This window comes from Panthera pardus, unplaced genomic scaffold (assembly GCF_024362965.1).
Source record: "Panthera pardus isolate Hobbes unplaced genomic scaffold, ASM2436296v1 HiC_scaffold_24, whole genome shotgun sequence".
Taxonomy (NCBI): Eukaryota; Metazoa; Chordata; class Mammalia; order Carnivora; family Felidae; genus Panthera; species Panthera pardus.
In genome coordinates this window covers 111,043,235-111,056,427 of record NW_026526810.1, presented here as the reverse complement: position 1 = coordinate 111,056,427, position 13,193 = coordinate 111,043,235, and the positions used below count along the sequence as shown (strand labels likewise).

The 13,193-nt window shown below is 46.9% G+C and overlaps 1 protein-coding gene across 1 annotated transcript; it reads left to right on the top strand.

Annotated features, from left to right (window-relative positions):
* Positions 1 to 23: 23 nt before the first annotated feature.
* Positions 24 to 12,981, top strand: FAM161B (FAM161 centrosomal protein B). Its single transcript, XM_019427099.2, has 9 exons — positions 24 to 245; positions 2,406 to 2,728; positions 3,772 to 4,322; positions 5,903 to 6,249; positions 6,557 to 6,684; positions 8,602 to 8,766; positions 8,971 to 9,070; positions 10,978 to 11,120; positions 11,888 to 12,981. Exons 1-9 carry the CDS (start codon positions 192 to 194, stop codon positions 12,024 to 12,026), a joined length of 1,950 nt encoding a protein of 649 aa, XP_019282644.1. The 5' UTR covers positions 24 to 191; the 3' UTR covers positions 12,027 to 12,981.
* The last annotated feature ends 212 nt before the right edge of the window (positions 12,982 to 13,193 follow it).

The window sequence follows — 13,193 nt, the reverse complement described above, 5'->3', positions numbered from 1 at the left end:
AGTAGGCCAATCAGAAAACGATCCTTGCCAACTTGGGCGGGAAGAATTAGAGGCTCCCTGGGAAGGGGGACTGGTTCAGGCATCCGCCTGGGAGCCAATCAGAGACCTGATCGCGTAGCTAGTGCAGCCATCGCAGCCAAAGCGTAGCACGGCGCTGTCACCGCCGCTTCTTTTTCTGCCCCGCGGAGAAGATGACCGTCGGGAGGCCTCCGGGAGCCTCCGGCGGCGCTCAGTGGAGTCGGCAGGTGAGAGAGAAAGAGAAGGAGAGGAATTCGGTCTGCGCCCGGAAAGGAGTCTCTAAAGAGGAAACTGTTTGTCATTGCCTTGGAGACAGACGTCAGGGGCGTGTCGCGGAGAGGTGTGGGATTAAAATCAGCAGCGTTTGGGGGACCCGCAAGGGACTCTCTAACGGGTTGAGCGTTATGTTAGGCCCTTCATAGACCCACAGCAGTGGCCCTCGGTTTTCGCTTATCCTGTCAACTACCCTAAGACTAATAGTACTATTGCTGTCTCCATTTGGTAGAAAAGAAAACTGAGGCACAGAAGAATCCATACAGAAAGTAGATTGGTGGTTGCTTAGGGCAGGCTGGGAAGGAAGGGTCGAAAGGACTAGGGAAAATAGTCCCTAGGAATGACTGCTAAATGGTATGGGCTTTCTTTGGGGGGGGGGGGGGATTAAAATGCTCTAAAATTGTGACGGTTGCACAACTCTGTACTAAAACTCACTGAGTTGTACTGTTTCAGTAAGTGAGTTGTGTGAACTGTATGGTGTCTCAATAAAGTCGTTTTAAAAATTTTTCCCTAAGATCACATGCTCCTCAGTAGCAGAGCAAGGGCTGGAGCACATACACACCTTTGACTCAGAATCTAGTGTTCTTTTCACTATTAGAGCTGGACCTTGGAGAACCCAGGAAAACCATCACCAATATCACCTGGAGGCCTGCAGCAGCCTACGCCTCACTGATTTCTTAGACGCAACTAGTCATTGTCTACAGTCCAATCCTGGCCCCACACCAGCCTCTCTAAGGATATCTCGAGAATACCACTGTCCTCCAGCCACACTGGCCCTCTTTCTAACTCTCCAAGAGTCAAGTTTGTTCCTGCCTCAGGTCCTTGCTTCAAGGCCTTTGCATTTGCTGTTCCTTAGAACTCAGAACCCCCTTACCCCAGATCTTAGCAAGGCTGGCTCCCTCTCATCAATCAGATGTCAGTCCAAAACTCCTCCACAGCGAGAAAGTAAAGATCAGCCCAGAACTGAGAAAGTCCAGTTCAGACTGTAATGAGGCCAGCAGCCAGATTAGCAGAAAACAGTGTTTCTCAAAGGGCCACAGTGTGCCTACAAAGAGACCAACACCCCCTTCTAAATGATGATGCTTAACTACCAATTACCCAGCTCCACCTTGTTCTAGTTACCTTTTCAATAAAAATTGCTGTCACCCACATACCAAAGTGTGCCCTCTTCATGACAGCATCCATCCAGAATGGATCCAGAGGGATCCACTCTCTTCCTCAGAATCATTCAAGAAAAGCCAACCCTAGAAAAAGCCCCTCCCCCACCCTCTTACTGAAAGTCCCCACTCTTCCCCCCCTCCCCCACACAAGTTCCCTATAATTTTTCCTGGTGTATTCCAATAAATTAATAAGCCTAACTCTGACTACAGATACATTCCTAGTGGTATTTGTGATGGGATTTTATCAACAGAAAAGCTTCCTAAAGCCACTTCATCACTGTGTAATGTCACAATTTATGGCTTTTATTGAATTTATTATCATATACTTGTCTCTCTCCCTCTCATTAGAATGTAAGCTTCATGTGCTTGACTTGTTCTCAGCCTAATCCTCAGTGCACATAAGGCACCCAAAAACTATTTTCTAAATGAATGGAGTACTTAAACCCAGTTGGGTTTCCACTTTCTACGACATTGTTCTTTCAGCTAGACCACATTGTCTGTCCTGTTAATTACTCATTCCTAGTAACAGGTGGGATATTAGGTAGACTATTAGGAAAGCAGAGGTGTAGACAAAGGAAGCAGGAAAAAGAAGACTGGAAAAAAGTAGGTGAAACCCAAATAGGGCAAGGCCCAGAGTGTGGCCAAGGTCACGGGTAGGATTCCTGGTGTGCAGGGGGCAGAATGCATGATACAGAGTAGGTACTCTGCAAATGCTCACCGCACATGAAGTAGGGAACCAACGTTAGCCGTCTGCTTCCCTTTCCTGCCCTTCAACCAAGCATATGCCCACATACCAATTTGTGAAATGTCTTTAAAGCAAGGAATACATCTGATTCTTCTTCGTTCCTTCCCAGTCGCTAATATACAGAGACCTATTCAAAGTGAAATTAACAGTTAGGCTTTGAGAAAATTTGAAATTATAGTTGACCCACAGTCTTTTCTGTTTCATTTTAGATATTTCCCCCCAAATCCTCCTCAGACACAGAGACGGAAGAAGAGCTGTCTGGGGATGGGCTGGTTTTGCCCAGGGCTGGCACACTCGATGACTTCCTCAGCCCGGAGGAGGAGACAGTTTCTAATTCTTCGGACTCCACTGGGAGCTTTTATGAGACCCTGCAGGTACTAAAGCCGAAAGGCAGGTGGTGCCTGTTGGAATCCCTTTATCAGAACAACCCAGACAGTGGCGAGAACTTCTCTGAAGACGATGAGGACCTGGAGAGTTTCTTCCAAGACAAAGGCAGGAGGAAGCCCGAGGCCCAGTACCCGGCATCTCCGAGGTAAGGAAGGCCCTGCAGTTCAACAGCTGCTTCATGACTCTGGGCCTCATCCTCTTCCTCAGTAAAGTTGTCCCTTACCGAGGCTCCAGCTCAGAATCAGGCCTTCGGAGCCAAACACGTTCTGATTCCTACCCAGCAGTCCTAAATCACTTTGGATAACCCTTAGTCATTGGAAGCACTCGAATTGATTAAAGGGATGCCTTTGTCACTACCTCCCTGAGAATGGCAACAAGGTACGTTTACCTTGGCCCAGCCCTGTTATATGCGCCTACACCATATCTTATTTTCTCCTCCCACTAATCCTGTAAGTAGCTATTATTTTTGCCATTCTCCAGATGAGGAAATTGAGGTTCCAAGCAAACCCTGCCAAAGGTCACACAGCTGGTAATTGTTTGAAGCAAGATTTGAACCTGGGTCTGACTCCAAAGCCTTGCTCTGCACCATTGCACTGTTCTCTCTCCCATATGAAGATAATGGAATGCAGGGCAACCGGTGGAACGTGAGACTCTTGATCTTACGGTTGTGCGTTCGAGCCCCACACTGGGTGTAGAGATTACCTAAAAAGAAAATCTTTAAGGGGCACCTGGGTGGCTCAGTCGGTTAAACATTCAACTCTTGATTTCGGCTCAGGTCGTGATCTCACGGTTCATGAGACTGAACCCGGAGTCAGGCTCTGGGCTGACAGTGCGGAGCCTGCTTGGGATTCTCTCTCACCCTCTCTCTGTGCCCCTCCCCCACTCACACACTCTTCTCTCTCTCTCAAAATACATAAACATTTTTTTAAACATTAAAAAATTAAATCTTTAAAGGAAAATATTAGAATGCAAAGTGGCAAATCTTGAATCAGTTCTGAGGAAAGACTTTCAACTAGGGCTGCTAGATGGCCTGAGGGAAGGAGCGAGGCACAGGCCCAGACACCTGCGGGGCTGTGTTAGGCTCAGGATCTAGCTGCCGTCTTCTGGGAGGGAGGTGTGGGAAGGAGCAGGAGGAGGAAAGGGCCTCCAGCCTGGCCTGGCCTCCGCACAGCTGCTTTCTCCCCCCAGGTGCAGCTCCCCACGGTGCTGCAGCTCCCTGAGCAGCCTTCCCTCCGACACTCCCAAGGTTCAGCCCCAGCCACCTTCAGGCTCCAGGCCTCCCTCGCAGCACAGAAGCATCAGCTCCTGGGCATCAACCATCACGGTCCCGCGGCCGTTCCGCATGACACTGCGTGAGGCCCGGAAGAAGGCGCAGTGGCTGGCCTCACCTGCTTCCTTTGAGCAGGAGAGGACGCAGGCCCAGAGGCAGGCCCAGGAGGAGGCCGAGTGCCAGCGGCAGTTCCGGGCACAGCCTGTGCCAGCACACGTCTACCTGCCCCTCTACCAGGAGATCGTGGAGCGCAATGAGGCCCGCAGGCAGGCAGGGATCCAGAAGAGGAAGGAACGGCTCCTCTCTTCCCTGAAGCCCTTCAGCTTCCTCATGAAGGAGGAGCAGAGAAAAGAAGCTGCTAAACAGAGGGAGTTGGCTGCCACAGCTAAGGCCAACGTCCCCAAGCAGAATGCCACCAGAAGGATCCCCAAGTCCATTCTGGAGCCAGCCCTCGGGGACAAACTCCAAGGTAAAGACATCCTTCCCACCTTGCTGCCTCCTACCTGGGGAGTACCAAGACGTGCCGTGGAGACTTAGGCTCGGGGGGTCAGCCTGGCTTGGAGATAAGTTCATTGTTTGGGCGGATGGGCCTCAAGGCCACGCTCCATGCCGGTTGGGTCCGTCTGTATCATGGGGGAGCCCTGTAAGGAGTGGAGAGTGAGAGGTCATGCAGCCTTCTCCAAGTTTGCCCTGATGACCTCTCTCTCAGTGAGTGGGTGTGAAGGCGTCTGCAGCAGCACAGGTACAAGAACAGAGAACCAGGGAGGCATCCAGGGACCAGCTTGGGCCGGTGCTACCACCAGCTGCCCCTGAGGGAAGCTCCTACCGCCTGCCCCCCCACCCCCCATCCTGGTGACCTGCACATTTCAAGAAATGTGGTACGATGAAAGGACTCAGGCTTTACTCATTTAGTAATGTGTCAAGCCCCAGGCACTCCTCTGTGTTCAATAAACAGACATGGAGTTTGTGGACAAGGGAGGAAGACAGATAACAGACAAAAAATTACAAATGTGATGAGTCATTTGCAAGGATTAGAGGTGGGAGCCTCCAGGGTCATATAGAGCACATAATAGAGGGACCTAACTTAGGACATGGTGAGGCGGTGGGGACAGATAGGGAAGGTCCCCAGGGAAAGTGAGCACTGAGGCTGACCCTGAAGGATGAGCAGTGTGTTTAATTCAGGGAAGACGGAGGAAGAGTGCATCAGAGAGAGCAGCGTGGAGGTAAGAGGAGGCTGAACACATTCAAGGGATGGGAGGAGGATGGAGGGTAGAGAAGAGGGAGCAGGGAGGGAGAGGCAGGCATGGGCCAGACCTGGGGGAGGGGGAGGAAATTTGGACTTTATCCCAAGGGCACCGGGGAGCCAACTGAAGGGTTTCAAACAGGGTGGCTCAGGATCAGATCTGCAGCTCGGAAAGATCACTCTGATGCTGTGGAGATGATTAAGGGGGAGGGACAGGACCGGAGGGATGCTGATCTATAGGACACTATGTCACCAGTTCAGCGGAGAGACTGAAATTAGCAGCAGGGATGGTAAAGAGAGGCCAGACCGGAACATGGTTAAAGAAGAGGAGACTGCAGGACGGGGGACTGATGAGAGAAGGCAGGCAGGAATGATTTGGGCAATAACCTGGGCCTCTGGGTGGATGGCGGGGCCCTTCCTTGAGCCAAGGAGACCGGCTCACCCCTCCGGCTTGGCCTCTGAAGGAGGAACCGCAGAGAGCGCTCAGTAAACGTAAATGGTGGCTGCCTCTGCAGCCTGCTGGCACATGGCAGGGTGTCCTGGTGAACATTTAGGAATGAGCTCTCTCCAGAAAAGAAGCAGCAAGCTGATTTGTAGTGTTTGCCACTTTCCCTGGTAAAAATACACCTATTCTGGCCAAGGTGGAGCTTCCCATATGATGTCAACTGGTTCACAAAATCCTGCAAAGCTGGCAATCGGCTCCAGCACAATACTGCACTAGAGCTTTAGAGGGAACCTTCTCCAAACCTTTAGGTATGAGGCGGGGTCCCCTGTCACCTATCACCACCCTGACCTTTTCTCCACAGAAGCAGAGCTCTTCAGGAAAATTCGCATCCAGATGCGAGCCCTAGACATGCTCCAGATGGCCTCCTCCCCTATCATCTCCTCCAGCAGCCGGGCTGACCCCCAGCCTCGAACAGCTACCCGAACCCAGAAGGAAAAGCTTGGGTTTCTGCAGACTGACTTTGGATTCCAGCCTCGTGTGAATCCTGCCGTCCCTGACTACGAGGGCCTTTACAAGGCCTTCCAGAGAAGAGCTGCCAAGAGAAGGGACACCAGAGAGGTGACTCACAACAAGCCCTTCTTGCTGAGAACCAGCAGCCTGCGTCGCGCTCAGCGGCCCTGTGACACCACCACCTCTGGAGAGAGGAGGGTGAGAGCCCTGGGCAGTTACGGGAGGGTCCTGGCCTGAGACCCAAAATACAGAAATGGGCCGGGTCTCAACATACGGCACTTCTCATGACATTTTTGTTTTTTTTAAAAACACTGGCTCAGCTGTTGGATTGATATCCAACTCTTGGCCTGGTGATAAACTTGGGAACTCATTACTCTTTCCTTAATCCCAGGGAAAAAAAAAAGATTCCTGGTCTGACTAGTCCTTCACTGAAATTGAATCCTACTTACAATAGAAACTAATCACACGTTGTTGTCCCACCAATACCAGCCTTCGTTTCTTCTAGGACTCTCCACAGTCACCAGCCACACCCCTGCCAAGGAGTCGTTCTCTGAGTGGTCTTGCTTCTCTCTCTGCCAACACCCTCCCTGTGCACATCACAGATGCCACCAGGAGGAGGGAGTCTGCAGTCAGGTGAGTGGTCAGGCTCGAGATCTTGGCCCAGGACCAAGTTCAGTGGTCAGTGCTCGGATTCTGGCCCAAATGCTAGAAACCATCCTGCTGCTGGGCCTCCTCTCCTGTTACTACAGAGACCTAAATGGGTGGAAGGGATTTCTCTGATCAGGACAGGAATACAGGTAACTCTCCACATGTAGTGATGGAGAACATCTGGCCATCATTCATGGGGGACTTACTCTGTGCCAGTCACAATGTTAAGGCTGGAGATACCTTATGGAGCCCATAGTTTAATAGCTAGTATGAAATATAGAAAATCAAAGAACTACTACTTTGTGAGTAGTGCAATGACAGGGAAATACAGGGGACCTGGGAGGCTCTGGGCAGCCTGGGGCAGGGTTCTCTTTAATAGATGTCTGAAGAATGAGGAATTAGCCAAAGGCTGGAAAGAAAGAAAGTTCCAGAGAGAACAACATAAGTGAAGACACACAGATGAGAGAGGAAGCCATTAGGAATAGGAATTCAGAGAAACCTGTTGGCAGGTGGCTGACCCTGTCACAAAGAGAAGGCATCCACTGCACAGATTTGAGATTCTCTGAGATTCTGCTAGTTCAACCGAACTAGCAGAGTCGGTTGGGAAGCAGGAGCCTCCTTACTTTTTCATTCTTTAACTGGCCTCTGTCATGGTGTTGTTCTCGATGAGCCAGCGCCCCAGCAAGAGTTCCTCCACTAGACCTCTGAGCTGAGGTCAGCACGAAAGGTTGTGGTGTAACAAGCAGTTTAGCGCTGGGAGAGGACGAGCATCTTAGTGCTTTCCTGTGGAGCTAACCAACTTGGCTCTTTAGGCTCCACAACAGGGATTTTAGAAATATATTTAGAATCCAAGAGATACTCCCTTCTTCCTCAAATGTCATAGTCAGAGCTACTAAATCAAGGCTAAACGCATCAGTGTCCTGAGGTCCCAATAAGGTAGGCCTTATGGGCCAGAGGCTGGCCCCCCGAGGGGATATCCATATTTGCTTCCCAGCAGTGGGGAGTTTGATATAATAGCAGACTACACTTTCATGCCTTCAAGCAAGAATCTTGGTGGTTTTTTTTTTTCTTTTTTTAAAAAATGTTTATTTTTGAGAGAAAGCATGAGTGGGGGAGGAGCAGAGAGAAAGGGAGACAGAGGATCCAAAGCGAGATCTGTACTAACAGCAGAGAGCCTGATGCGGGGCTGGAACGTGAGACTGAGCCACCCAGGCGCCCAGTTGTTTTCCCTCTATAGTACCTTGTCAAATGATACTTACACAGACTAAGTGCTTGCTATAAGTTAACCCCAAACTGTGCATGGAAAGAGGCCTATTTCCAGTTCTCTGTGGTCCCAAAGGACCACGAAACCAGGCACCTTCTAGCCCACTGTTTACAGTGTAGTGGTCAGGGGCAAAGGCTTGGGAGTCAGACATACTGGTTCTAATCCTGGCTTTTCCACTGGCATGCTGGGTAGCTTTGAGTGAGTGGCTTATCCTCTCCGAGGCTTGCTCTCTTCACCTATAAAAAGAGGGGCTTACAGTTCTTACCTCATGGGGCAGTTCTGGAGATTACAAAAGATAATTGATATAAAGCACTTGATTCTTTTCTGCTCTTGGTTCAGAGTAGAGTAGCTCAGCAAATGGCAACTATTAGTATTGTTTCCAGACAGGCCAGAAGCCTTAGTGTAAGGATATTGTATTTCAGTTCAATTATTGAACTTCTCCTGGGGCAGAAAATCACCATGTCCATAGTGCTGGAAAGGCTTCATTTGCCAATCTCAGAATCCTATTCTTTCTGAAGCGCCGGTGTGGTAAATTACCCCACTCATAGAAAACACCATTTCACTTTCCAGAGGTTACTAAGAGTGCTTTTAATATACTCAAGTTGGTCATCTGTGTGTTTTTTGCCTCCTTTCTTCAGAAGTTCACTTGAAAAAAAGGACAAAACAGATGAGAGTACTCAGTGGTTGGAGATGCACAAAAAGAAGTGTCAAGCAATGTCTAAATCTGTGACCTTGCGTGCAAAAGCCATGGATCCTCATAAAAGCCTGGAGGAAGTGTTCAAAGCAAAGCTGAAAGAGAATCGGTCAGTGTCCTCCATGTGCCAGGGGGGTCTGTCTTGGGATCCAACAGATCATTGCCCTTGAAAGTAGGCTCCTACAATCGCACACAATCAAGGATTTAGTTTTGCTAGGCAGTTAGGAATTTACAATGTCTTTGGGAGTTACTCTGCTTAATTGGAATGAAGGGTTGGAAAAAGAATTCATTCTAAAAATCTTGTTAATTCCAGGAACAATGACCGTAAAAGAGCAAAAGAGTATAAGAAAGAATTGGAAGAAATGAAGAAGAGAATACAAACAAGGCCCTATCTCTTTGAACAAGTTACCAAGGTAAAAACTAAGCCATCATTCTTCTCTCTCAGTCTTGGATGAAAGTGCTTTTAGGAATGATGGAACAGAGGGGCACTTGGGTGGCTCAGTCAATTAAGCCTCTGAGTTCGGCTCAGGGCATGATCTCATGGTTCTTGAGTTTGAGCCCCATGTCAGGCTGGGTGCTGACAGCTCACAGCCTGGAGCCTGCTTTGGATTCTGTGTCTCCCTCTCTCTCTGCCCCTCCATCACTCATGCTCTATCTTTCTCTCTCTCTCAAAAATAAACATTAAAAAAAAAGAAATGATGGAAAAGTTTAATATCTGGGTATTAAACATTTCCTTGAGGATCAGAAAGATTCAAAATTGAGCCTGTTACCAATTTCCGCCCAAAGAAGTGGTGCAATGGTGAACATTGCTTGGACTGATTTCACCCAAGACTAGACTCCAGGGGCATCTGTGAAGTGTTTCACTTCTGGGAGTGTTCGCTACAGTCTAGCTTTCACTAGACTGAGGGCTAGATGCCACATACACAGTGTAACAGTCTGGCTGTGTTAGTGAGAATACCTTTAATTTACTAACATCATCCCTTCCCCTGCGGTGCTGGTGCCCTGGGCATCCCCAGCCTCTAGAGCTGTGGCACATTTATAGGTCCCCAGAGGTTGGGATGCTCACAAGCACCCCAGCAAGCCCTTTTCAGATTAAGTGGCTTTCAGGATGGAAGAATCATTTTAAGATGTTCTCTAGACTTTTAGGGAAGTTGGATCCAGTTGAGATCTCCTCCTTAAGGGAGCTCTGGAGCTATCTGAACAGCCTTAGAAAGGCCACTATTCCTGGAAGTTTTGGGCTGTATCAGGCTGTCGATCCCTCTTCTCTCTAGTTTCAGACAAAAGTTGGGGTTCCCTAGTAACCTGGTTCCAACTGCTGGACATTATCTCCATCTTACAGCCAGTGTGTTATCTAGGCATTTCCTGAGTCCACCCCTCCCCACCCCCATACATACCACACACACACTTGCACACATGCTGGACTGTCTGGACTGGATTTACTTAGCAACTTGCATTGTTCAAAATCTCTCATGATCTTTCCTCTTTATGTTAATTCTTTCCAGCAAAGCTCACTCTCAGATCTCAACAGATCTTTCACCACTCTAGGAAAAATACAAAGTGCTCTATAGGAAAAATACAAAGTGCTCTATATGATTTTGCTACTAAACATTTAAATTAAAACAAAAAAATAACCTTTTTCTGGTCCACATACAGACCATCTATCCTGTTAAGAGTGTTACTAGTGCAGCTTATTTTCTATTTGTTATATATTAGTGTTCCTGATGGCTTGATTGCTTTTATTTTTTTTTTTTTTTAAGTTTATTTTGAGAAAGCACGGGGGAGGGGCAGAGAGAGGTGGGGAGAAAGAGAATTCCAAGCAGGCTTTGCACTGCCGGCAGAGAGCCCTACACAGGGCTTGAGCTCACATATTGTGAGATCATGACCAGAGCTAAAATCAAGAGTCAGACGCTTAACTGACTGAGCTACCCAGGTGCTCGTGGTTGCTTTTAAATCTTAAAACATTTTTAGTCCATTTTTTTCATCTGAGTCTTACTTGGTGGTCCAAAAATCTAAATCCTTGCTTCTCAAAGGTGTGGCTCCCAAATTCACAGTTGGCATCTCCTGGTAGTGTTAGACACAGAGTTTCGAACCTTATCTAAGACCTACCAAATGAGAATCTACATTACAACAAGATCTTCAGGTAGTTCCAATCCACTTTAAGGCTTGAAAACAGGCTCTAAGTAATTTTCATGTAAATCTGTGCCCAGCACTAATGGGGATTGGGTTAGGGGACAATTTTAGGCATGTGGATTAAGCAAGTGATTTAGAATTACCTTGTAATTCACAAGACAGCTACAGCAGATTTGTTTCCATTCCTCAGGACCTTGCTAGGAAAGAAGCAGAACAACGGTATCGAGACACCCTGAAGCAGGCTGGGCTGGATGAAGACTTTGTGAGGAACAAGGGTGAGGGCACCAGGGCTGTACAATGGAAGGAGCAATCAGAAGTCCCTGAATGTCCCAGGTAATAATCTCACGTGCTCCTGTCACCCTGTGGCTCTCAGATTACGATCCCTAGTAATGCCACTGGGAGGGACCTTTAGAACAGCCACACATATTTTGAGATCACAATCCTGTATTTATAGAATACTAACCCAGAGATCTCCAGATAATATATTTAAATTGGGAGAATAAGTGCAGTTGTTATTGTTAATAAAATATAACCATTGTATATTAGGTTTAGGTTCCTTCGATTTGAAACAGATCATTTTTCCAATTCTAGTTCTAGGGCCATCAGTCAAGAATATTTTTACTTCACTTTTGAGAGACAAACATATGTATTTTTACTTACTATAAAATGATAAAACTGCTTTTCTAACACTTTTTATTTTGTTTGGGTAATTGAAAGTAAAAACATTTAAAGATGCATGATAAAAGGTATAATATCCTAAACAAGCAAAGCCTGTCTCTTCCCCCGCCGCCCCCCCCCTCCCCCCCAGCATGATCACCGTGGCTTGTTGAAACCTAGCACTCTTTAAAAAGTAACTCATGAGCACCACCCCTCCACTGGAATCAAAGGGAGAAAAGCATAGTTATTGCCATTATTCTCAACTTTGTTTCTTAAATCCTAATGGCTCCTCCCCTAATTCCTATCCCAGTTCTCCCCCTAGAAATTTAAATTTCCCTTTACCCCCCATATAAAATAATGAAAATGTTGAAACCATCCTTAAGCCTTACATAATGCTTTAATTACAAACATTTTATTTCATAATGCTTTAATTTATTCTGTAGCACCCATGAAACTACAAAACTCGGCACCAGAAATCCACAGCAGGATTTAGAAGAATCTCTACAACAGCCTACAAGCCCCAAAAAAGAACTGAAGGAGCTGTCTCATGAATTGCCAGATAATTTCAAATCACTTGCTTAATCAGTAGCACTTAAAATTACTGCTTTTCAATATTAAGTAACTAACTTGGGGTTGAGTCAAGGCTGGCAAAACTTGGCTTTTGAGCCAATGGCTACTCTTGGAGAATGAGGATAAGAAAAGTAGCAAGAAAAAAAGTAGCAGGTAACAAACAGGGAATGGTTTAAGCAAATCAAAGTGAAAAGCCTCAGGGTGGAGGATTCAGAGCAGAGTTAAGCATTCTTGCTTCTTGGGCTTCCTACTTAAAAAAGGAGCACACACCCAAATGCCTACAGGGGCCAGTTAGGAAACAAATGGATCACATGGGCTGGGTATAAGGTACACTATTAATAGCTAGAACCCAGGCCCAGAATTGCCAGATCAGCAACTGAGTTTTCAAACAGAAGCCAGGAATTTCCTGTTGGCAACCAATTAAAACATTACTTAGAAATATTGTGTGGGAAAACAAAACACTTGCAGGAAGACAGGTCTGCAACTTCTAGTACATGGTTTCTTAGCCTCAGTACTATTGATTTAGGGCCAGATGAGTGTGTCGGTGTTGGGTGTTGGGAGCAGGAGCTGTCCTGTACATTGTAGGACGTTAGCAGCATCCCTGGCTTCTACTCCCTGGATGCCAGTAATGCCCTCTCCACAGTTATGACAAAAATGTCCTTAGATATTGCCATATGTGGGGCAGTGGGCAGGCAAAAATGTTCCCAGTTAAGAACCACTGCTCTAGTATAAAAGTAAGGGCTACAGAAAATAAAAATTGGCATTTTAAGAATACAAGATATTGACATGAACTCAATCTACATAACAAAGGGTGATTATGCATGTCATTAACAACTTAAGAACTATAACTACTGAATTTAAAATGGCAGTTAATTTTTCCTGTTATCTGCTTAAAATATGCCACTGTGTGCATGGTATGTGCGTAAGCCTGAGGTTCATTTTCAATAAATGTGAAAATTCTCTGACAGCCATGATTTTCTACTAGTAAGCGGTCTTTGAAATACTTTTCTTCTCACCAGTGATAATTTATCAGTAGCTGTGGATGACAGCAATAGTGCCTATTCTTACCAGAAGCCCCCAATATCTGTTTTAACTTTCTGGAAAATTCAAAAGTATATTATTGCCATTTTTCCAGACTCAGACATGGTCCTTTCTGGTGAAGACGGAGTGATACTACAA